General features: G+C 31.3%; 2 protein-coding genes across 4 annotated transcripts in view; one reads left to right on the top strand and one right to left on the bottom strand.

The window, feature by feature from the left end:
- LOC106688694 (uncharacterized) overlaps nucleotides 1-6,574 on the top strand; it is a 13,433-nt gene extending 6,859 nt beyond the window's left edge. For all 3 annotated transcript variants that reach the window (XM_014433272.2, XM_014433273.2, XM_014433271.2), the window contains exon 2: nucleotides 4,038-6,574. In XM_014433272.2, coding sequence (XP_014288758.1) covers nucleotides 4,114-6,264 — 2,151 coding nt within the window. In that variant the 5' untranslated portion in view covers nucleotides 4,038-4,113 and the 3' untranslated portion in view covers nucleotides 6,265-6,574. The remainder of the gene's footprint in view (nucleotides 1-4,037) is intronic.
- GABA-B-R2 (gamma-aminobutyric acid type B receptor subunit 2) overlaps nucleotides 1-8,573 on the bottom strand; it is a gene marked incomplete at its 5' end in the record, with an annotated part of 146,850 nt that extends 138,277 nt beyond the window's left edge. Inside the window, 1 exon segment of the mRNA XM_014433270.3 lies at nucleotides 8,436-8,573. Coding sequence (XP_014288756.3) covers nucleotides 8,436-8,573 — 138 coding nt within the window.
- Between the last annotated feature and the right edge of the window lie 666 nt (nucleotides 8,574-9,239).

The raw sequence follows: 9,239 nt of genomic DNA, 5'->3' as shown, positions 1-9,239 counted from the left end.
TAAGCACATATTTATGGTTTTGTTGAATTTGTTTTTTAGCAGCCTGAAGATGGGGGAAATCTCCCGAAACGTTGCTGTATGATATGAAATAAACTATTATAGTTTAATAAGGAAGAAATTGTGTCATTCACTAAATCCAGTTAATACCATAAGAATCTTCCAGTTAAAGGATTATTAAACTTGAATTCTTCTTATTTTGTCACAAACCAAGTCATCCATCAGGACCTCAATGTCCCATATGTTGCCGATTTGTCCAAAACCAGATACCATTCCTTCCATGATGTACTTCCCAACCACCCAAATCCACTTGTTTTTAACCTAGCTTCTCCTTCATTATCTCTGATAATAATAAGATTAGAATAGAAGATAATAATCCTTCTAGGCGTCTGAAAAGAATATGACCTCGAGATCTTCTCCTCTAGAAATGTTATTGGAGTTCTATCAACGGGTAGATTCTCCACATGTTTGTATCATGTCACTACGTCACCTACAGCAAATTTACTTGTTGTATATATTAACGGTTTTTCACAAAGTCTATTTAATTTTATAATTTAAATTATATTATAACGTTTGGCTGCGTCACCTGCATATTAATAATTAGAAACTGAAATATTATGCAATAGTGTGTTAGAACAGCTTGGATACTTTTTAAACAGCTGTTCGAAAATTTTGCCCAATTACCAATTTTAATAGCTGTTTCATTTTTGGAATAAATTCATATATAACATGTTTTAATTAAAAGAATTCTTTTTAAAATTTATTTTGTTTAAAGCACACACGCAGTCACATAAATATAAGCTAATCTTTTCCGAAATTAGAGAATTTCAAATAAATCGGTTCCATAATAAATTTTCAACTGACTGATTAGAGAAACATACAACGAGTGCAAACAAAGACCTCCTCTTTGCCCAGAATAATTCAATCCCGGAAAATCACTAAGAATCTGAAGCTAAGCAAAACTCTGACTATACCCTAAGGACTGACAATGCCCAGAAACTTGGTACAATAAAGCCAGCTCTTATATTCGGCTGCGAAAATAGAAATCAGAGTCAAGGTATTTGAAAGGAAAGTCCTCAGTACAATTACAGGAGCGATCTGAGACCAGACTTAAGAGTTGAAGGAGAAGAGCTAACAGTGAATTGCTTGGAGAGACAGGTCAGTGTATGAAGGTAAGGAGATTAAGATGGACGGGACTTGTGGCTCGAAGCAATCCATAAGAACACTTCAACATATCAATCAATACCTCTTTTTTTTTTAATTTTAAATTTCTTTGTCTTGTGGAATTATTCCTGAAGGATGAGAGTCCGATTTTCCAATTTCTTCTCTATGGCAAGTAGTCATAATCGAATAGGTATAGTCAGTAAAAAATAATAACTCATATACTTGATGAATGGATCAAATGAAAAATGAGGTTTAACACATCCTTAAATAATTCTGAAAAGGAATAATTCCGCAGTAAACGCCAAACCAAAAATGATTCACATAGAACCTTTATAAAATAATATTATAAAATTTTAACAACCCCCAATGTTTTCTGCGTTCACAATGAATTAATTAATCAATCATTATTGGTATTATAATAACCCATTATTATTAGCATTTTGTAGCTCATATTTGATTTTATAAATGTTAATGTTACTATAAAGCATTATTGGAAGAAGATAGTTGACCGTATGAAGTAGTGGAGTGAAACGTTGGTTAACAATAAATAGTTTTATTTTACTATTTTGATATCTTTATTGACCACCACCCGGGCTATCTTCTTACAATATAAGGTATTATGGTAAATGTTGTATAAAATTAAAAAAAAAAATTGTAATTTAAAAGTTTTCTTGTGCTACAGAGGTTGTTCTAGATAATTCCAAATGATCTTGTTCCTTGAGCTCCCGCTGAACTGTGTCCACATCACTACGTAAGAGAGAATGTATTGACCTTTGCTCAGTGAGGAATGTCTCTTTTCTACATCGAAGGCCAAGCCGTCTGTTATTTCTTGATTCTGATTGGCCGAGATTTTACTGCATCAACCCTCTCTCGAAATAAATGGACTCCTTCCTTATTCTATAAGCGTTTAATATAATTAGTGATTTCCGGTTTGCTGGCCCCCGAATCGTCTAATTATGTTTTCCTTAATCTCAGAATAAACCAGGTTCCTTCGTTATTCTCTTGTTTAACTAATTCCTTATTATTCCTTTTGTACTCTTGAGATCAACACCACCCAGATAGGCTACACCACTAACTCAATCTGCCTTCGGCGGACCCAGCCTCTTTGCCTCAAAATGGCAACAAAAGTACGCCTCGTATATATGTTATTATTCTTATGAATGTTTTTCTTTTTTATAAATAAAAGGAGGATAACTGAAAAATAAAATAAGCTGCTTGTTAGGACAGATCTTCCTGAACATTTTTCTTAATTTATTCAAATAGGTTAAATTTTTTTTTAAATATTTATTTATTGCTATATACAACTGTACATTATAATACATTTAGTAAGTCTGATCTAAGTTAAATTGGAGTGTTACAGGGGTGTAGAGAAGCTACCCATTGGTAGCACCCTAATGACATTTTATATTAGCTGGTCTCGTGGCCATCTTCTTTTCAGACGCCTCGGAGGATTGTCAGGAATGGAAGAGGATGCAAGGTTAGAAACTATGGGGTTTGAGTGGTTAGAGAGTTTATAAAGGAAGGAGTGATATAATTAGGTTATATAAATTTAACTGTGTCTATATCTATTTATTATTTATAGAATAATTATACTATAAATTATAGGATAATTACATTATAATATAAATTATAGAATTTTAATTTTAGGATTATACTTACTAAATTATAGTATAATTATATTATACTATCTGAATTATAGTATAATTACATTATAGTATCTGAATTATAGTATAATTACATTATACTAACTACATTATTGTATAATTTCATTATACTATCTAAATTATAGTATAATTACATTATACTAACTAAATTATAGTATAATTACATTATACTATCTAAATTATAGTATAATTACATTATACTAACTAAATTATGGTATAATTACATTATACTAATTGAAAAATAACCTGCTTCTTAGGGCTAATCTTTCTGAACATTTTTCTTAATTTATTCTAATAGTTTAAATAAATTTAGCTGTATATATAACTATTTACATTATAAGAGTATAATGCAATTAACAAGTCATAGGATGGCTCAGATAGTGTTGTTGTTTTATTTGAATAGTATGTAAATGTCAGCAAGGACATTTCATAAAATATGTAATATTAGATTTTATGTTTACCAATCTTATAATATGAATGCTTACAATATTTCATTGTCAACTCTCTCCCTTACTCTTACGTTTAACATGTAATTTCCGTTTTAATTCACTTCTATGCCATAGAAAGCCAATAAATACATACAAATTGTTTTTAACTCTAGGAGCCAGTTTATTTTAACCATCTAAGAAAAGTTTTATAGACTAATTTTTTAATAAAAAAAAAATTGATAGCTTAAATAAATAACTAAAATAAATTTTATTGTTAATTATACATGAACTTTTTATTTTTTTCTCTCTTAGAAACATTTCTTTTAACGATAAAACGGTTTTGAAAAGTATTATATATGTTTTGTTATCTGAGCTTGTTTTTATAAGAAATAATTAAGGTACGTTGTTCTACTTCATTGCTTACCTAAGCAATATTTTGTTACATGCATAAATATTTGACCCCTGGTAATCATACTACATACATCCCATCTTGAGAAAAATTAAAGAATACAAATTTGGTTACAAAATTATCGTTTATATCATTCAACAATGCAAATATAGGGTATAATACAGAATAAAGTGTAGAATTAATATTCAAATATTTTATTTTTATTTATTCTATATCATAAGTTCATGAACTTTATCATACGATCTATAATAGAGAATTCATAAAGATATTATGAAAATGTAGATGAATTAGGAATTAGATGAATATATTTTTTAAGTTATTAACATTTGATGAAGTCAATGGTGATGAAATTTATAATAATTATTACTTTTACAGATGGCTTCAAAACAGCAGATGGTACTACTTGTTTGTTTTTTATTCCTTGATTTCGTATACAGAGACATTTTATGTAATGGAAAAATCTACAACAACAAATTTGTTTGCCACTTATGGGGCGAGTAAGAAAAAAGATTACAAAGCGGAGCTACTAAAAGAGTTGGCAGCGGACGAAGATTTGTTCTACGCTACTAGCACAGTTCATTTTTTGAAAAGAGTAAAAACCATGAGGTATAAATATGTCACAGATGAGGATGTGGATGAGACCATCACAACTCCTAACGAATCATCGGAAATTATGGGAAATTCTAAAATTCCATACAAATCAATTTCTTTAAAGAATAAAACGTTAAAAACATTTGATACCCTGTGGAATATGATGAAAACTCTATCAGACGAGACATATTTCAATGATAAATGGAAATATCGTAATTCTTCACCATACCCTGAACTACACACGAGTAAGAAAGGCATCGATTCAGAGGAAAACGAGCTGAACGAAGAAGAAAACAGTAAGGAATACAAACATGTAACAAAACCCACAACAATTCAGGCAAAATTCAAAGGAAGTAAAAGGTTTAGTAAAAAGAAAAAAATTAAACCTTCTAATCACAAAAGGAAAAAAGGAAATAAGTCAAATTCCACAGAGAATTTTTCGAATATTGTGAATATAAGCGTCCGTCGTCTTGTTAGTACTCCTGCTTGCAAATGCAAATCCAGCTTATCGTGTTTTAAAAAAGAAATTACACCTTTATGCTGTCCTAGTTGTACAAATAAAAGGAAAAAAATACGGCTCACGAACCATTTGAGACCACGTGGTAAAAATCGGCAGCAGTGGTATAAAGTGAACAATACCATTTTGCTAAATGTGAATAATGATGGTAATTGTGCTTGTGGTGGTAGAAATAAAATAAAATGTTTAAAAGAATGCTCTATTGAAATACCAACAACAGAAGAAGAAAGTTGTGAGTGTTTAACGACAACAATGTGCCCCGAAATAACAACGTGTCCCGAGGTAACAACAAAGTGTCGCAAAATAACGACAGCAATGTGCCGCGAAATAACGACCTCCATTTGTGAGATGTCTACCACAGAAGAAGATGATGAATGCCCAGATGTCTTTACTTGTGAGAGTTACAAAGAGAAAGTTCAAATGCCATGCTGCTTATGCTCCAACAATTTGGTGAAAGAATTAGCTAAAGTGCATGAGAAGAAAGTAACATTTACTAAGAACTTAAAAAAACGTAAAAAATATAACAGAACTGGGTTTAAATCATCGAATTACGTGACCTTGAACCATGAAAGCTCGGGAAAAACATATTCTAACTCCGTGCGTCCGAAAAGTACAGTTTTCGATGATTTTTTTAAGAAGCCTCGGCGTATTTCCAAGCGGCGTAGGAAACGTACTACTTTTGAATCAGTGAGAAAAATAATTGCTTCTGTTCCACCAGATCTATCAACATCAAATTCGTGTTTCCAAAAGAGAAAACGTATTTCCGTCTCTACTTCGACGGAACAGCATGGAAGATCAAAGTGCATCAGAAGGAAATGTTCAACATCCAAGACAATGAATAATAGTACATGCCTTCAAATTCATCCGCCCTTAACTGAGGACTCTGATATATACGATGATGATATGAAAGATACCGACTATTACGATGAATATTACGAAGGATATGAAGAACATACGACAACCAGCAAAGCTCTGGAATACGAAGAATCTGATAATGAAAAGCAGGAGGCACAAGCTTTCCCACATCACGATATTGATGATAGTACAATAATACCAGGGAACGATCCAGCTCTGTCCGCTTATAACCTCTTACACATTTTACCTTTCAATTATGGTAAGAGCTCAACAACGGTCAGTGACGATTATGAAGAGAGTATTCTTAACAAAATTACCTCCGACTTTAATCCTAACATTCTTGAAAGTCTTGCTAGGAAAATCTATAACGCGGCCAAGAAACTGAAAAATGAACTGGATGAAACCAGAGCAGCGCGGATGTTTATGAAAAAGAAGGCAATGCTAGTGAAGCATAGCATGGAGAGCCTTAACAAAATACAAAAGAGGTGCAATTATTTAATAAAAGAGATCAACTTTTCGAGAAAAGGCTATATAAAAAACCTACAACAACTTCTAGGATTGTCGAGAGTAAGGGACCAGGTGGAAAAACGAATCAAAGGAAAGCTACATCAGATATTAGATAGTATAAGTCGTAATTGAAACTAACATTCATGTAAAGTGTATGTAATATACAGAATACCTGGATAATGTGCATTAAACTTAGTTTAGAAGAAGATAACAAACGATTTTTTTGGATTATGAACTTTTTCTATGATTTCGTAGATTCATCATATATATCTTGTGGAAGCTAAGTAATCTATTTTCAAATACTATCCTATCCAAGGAAGATTTAATGGTGTTGTTGTGTACAAGCAATTCACATATTTAAACATTAAGGAATAAATATTAAACCACGAAAAGTTGGCCAAACAAGAATTATTCACATTGTAAAATATATTTCTACTTTTTATTTACTTTGTTTTATTTACATGGAAACACAATTTTGTTTGTGATAACATATTTGTTTTGGAATGAATACCCACTTTGAAACACTTGTTTATAGAGTTTTAGAATCGCGAAATCGAGTCATCTATTAACGGAACAATAAGTTTTAAAAAATGTACAGAAACATTTAGTTAAGAAAATATACATAGCTGAAAAAAGGAATGCATGACAACTTTAATAGAGTTTTTAGGAAAGGAGCTAAATAAATACCCTTATCCATGCTCTCGCATGCTTTGCTCAATACAATTATACTGGAAAATCCAAGTGTAATTATAATAATTAAAAAATCGTATGAACTAACAGTTTTTGGAGTATGGTAGGATCCTTCAACCGTTTGTTTATCCAAGCATTGGAATGATTTGTTAATAGGTTCACGGTGCATTATCAGAGTGCTGGGAATTTCATAATCCCAAGCTAGGTGTGGAACCAGGGATGATGTACTTATCTTCCCTTGGAACTTTCTACTTTCTTGCCTTAGAATTGTATTCCAAAGATCACGAGGGCTTAGGTTAAATAAAATTACTTCGCTAAAGCTATTCCTCTTGATCCCGAAAAAATCAAAACTACGGTATTTGTATTTCTATAAACCTGTTAAAAACAAATCAACGGATGACCCAACGCCTCGTCTCAACTATCATTCATTGGATTCGTGCATGATTTTTCCTCACTGCAAGAATTTTTTCGTGGTGGCTCAAAAAAGATTTGATTGATTAAAAAAATTAAATATCATTAGATTGGTGCATCTGAAATGTCGTATTTTTAAGTGAATATATAAAACTGCATATCTTTTTTCACAAGCTGTTTATTTAATCAAAATATGTTCCATTCGCTTTATCTTTTCCCAGTGGAACTTTAAAGCATATATGCCTGTCTTAAAAAAATTCTGATCTATGGAACCAATTAATTAAGATATCGAATTTTTCAGTCTGTCTTCATCTTAATACTGTTTAGCTCGTAAAAACAGACCCGATTGCTTAAAACAATGAAATTCGTTTAGGGAGAGATCCGGTGAGAAGGCTGGCAGCTGAAAAACTTCAAATTTCAATTAATTTAATTGTGCAATTGTTCTGCGCGATGCATGCGGCCGCACGGCTTTGGGACTTCCTTGCGGTTCGTTTTGCAGTGAAAAATCACCTGACTAAAATTTTTAAAACTAACGCTGCAGTTTTCGATCTTTAACAGTATTCTCCCTAAACGCATAGTTTATATCGGGTGTAGCTTTTGCAGCATTATTACTAAGTTTATGCTCATATAAAAAATTATACGAATATAGGTGGATTTCATACCGGTAAAAAATTAAAAACAAGTAACAAAAAAAGAACTCTTATCACCTATATAAACCAGGTTTTGCCAAAAACAAAAGCATAACAGGAAAAGAAATATTTGCTTGTAAAAAAAATCCAACATTTCATATGCTCTAACCTAATATAACGATTTTTTCGGCCTTCTTGGTGAGATTTAGAGCATAAGCGACAATCAGATATTGAGTTGTCTTCTATATGTGTTTTAATGATTGAAATACTTTTTCCACTTCAATTAAGCATTTCAAGGCACATTGATAGATATCTAACTAAAAAAAAAAACCAAAGTGTACTAATTGTTTTATTGTATCTGTGGAATGGGTGAGTTGAAACTCCACGCTGGGTGAGAGATAAAATGGAAGGACACATTGCTTGTTAACGAGTAAAATTCATGGGTTGGGAATTTCCTTGGTTTAATTGCAACTTCGATGAAATATAAATAAATATTTTTGAAGATTTTATTTCTAATTTATTTCTGCAAACACTATGTATATTATTCGTATTAACTGATAATAATGTATTTACCTGGGTGAGGTGCCATCTTTTTGATGCCTTTGCAATCGGATCTGTGACTTGTGTACACGCTGCTCCAAACAGCATGACTTTATGGGGCCCATCGTGCATCATATCAAAGAAAGCTTTCACACCAACTGCTGCATTGCACTGGAAAAAAAAAAATTAATACAATATAATTTATTAAAAGTAAAAAATGTATAGAAATAATGGGTGATTGATAGATCTAGTATGGAAGATAGCATGTTTTAGGGGGTCAATAACGATACAAGAAATAAAAAAAAAAAACTTATAATTTTTTTATTAACTCGACACGTATGGTGAGCCCTGATTTAACATTTTAAATATGCGATAAACTTTTAAAAATAAAATATATCAAGTTTTATATAATTTCTCCTATATGTTTATTAATCTACAATGGAGATTGCAGGTGAAGATGGTCAGCATGATTAAGTTACAAACATGAAAATCAAAACGCATTTTTTTTAAACACATCTATTTGATTAACTAGCATCTAAAGATTGACCACCATTCTAATATTTACACCTTTACTAAATATTTTTTATAAGGCTATTACGGTCCTAAAATTATTCTATTGCATTTTAAAATAGAATATTTATTCATGACTTTATTTTATATTTGAAAATTACAAAATGCATTGCATTTCAGTCTAAGGCTAACTAACTATTCAACATATTATTCTTTGAATGTTTTAAAATATGTTATGATTGGAGACGAGAATTATTTTTTAGCAATTGCTCCTTTTTTGTTTCCAAGCTTCAAATTCAGCCTTATCACGACAGAAATACGAATCAT

Source organism: Halyomorpha halys, unplaced genomic scaffold, assembly GCF_000696795.3.
Source record: "Halyomorpha halys isolate HHAL.00 unplaced genomic scaffold, Hhal_1.1 Scaffold1179.1, whole genome shotgun sequence".
In the NCBI taxonomy this organism is placed as follows: Eukaryota; Metazoa; Arthropoda; class Insecta; order Hemiptera; family Pentatomidae; genus Halyomorpha; species Halyomorpha halys.
This window is presented reverse-complemented; position numbering and strand designations above follow the sequence as displayed.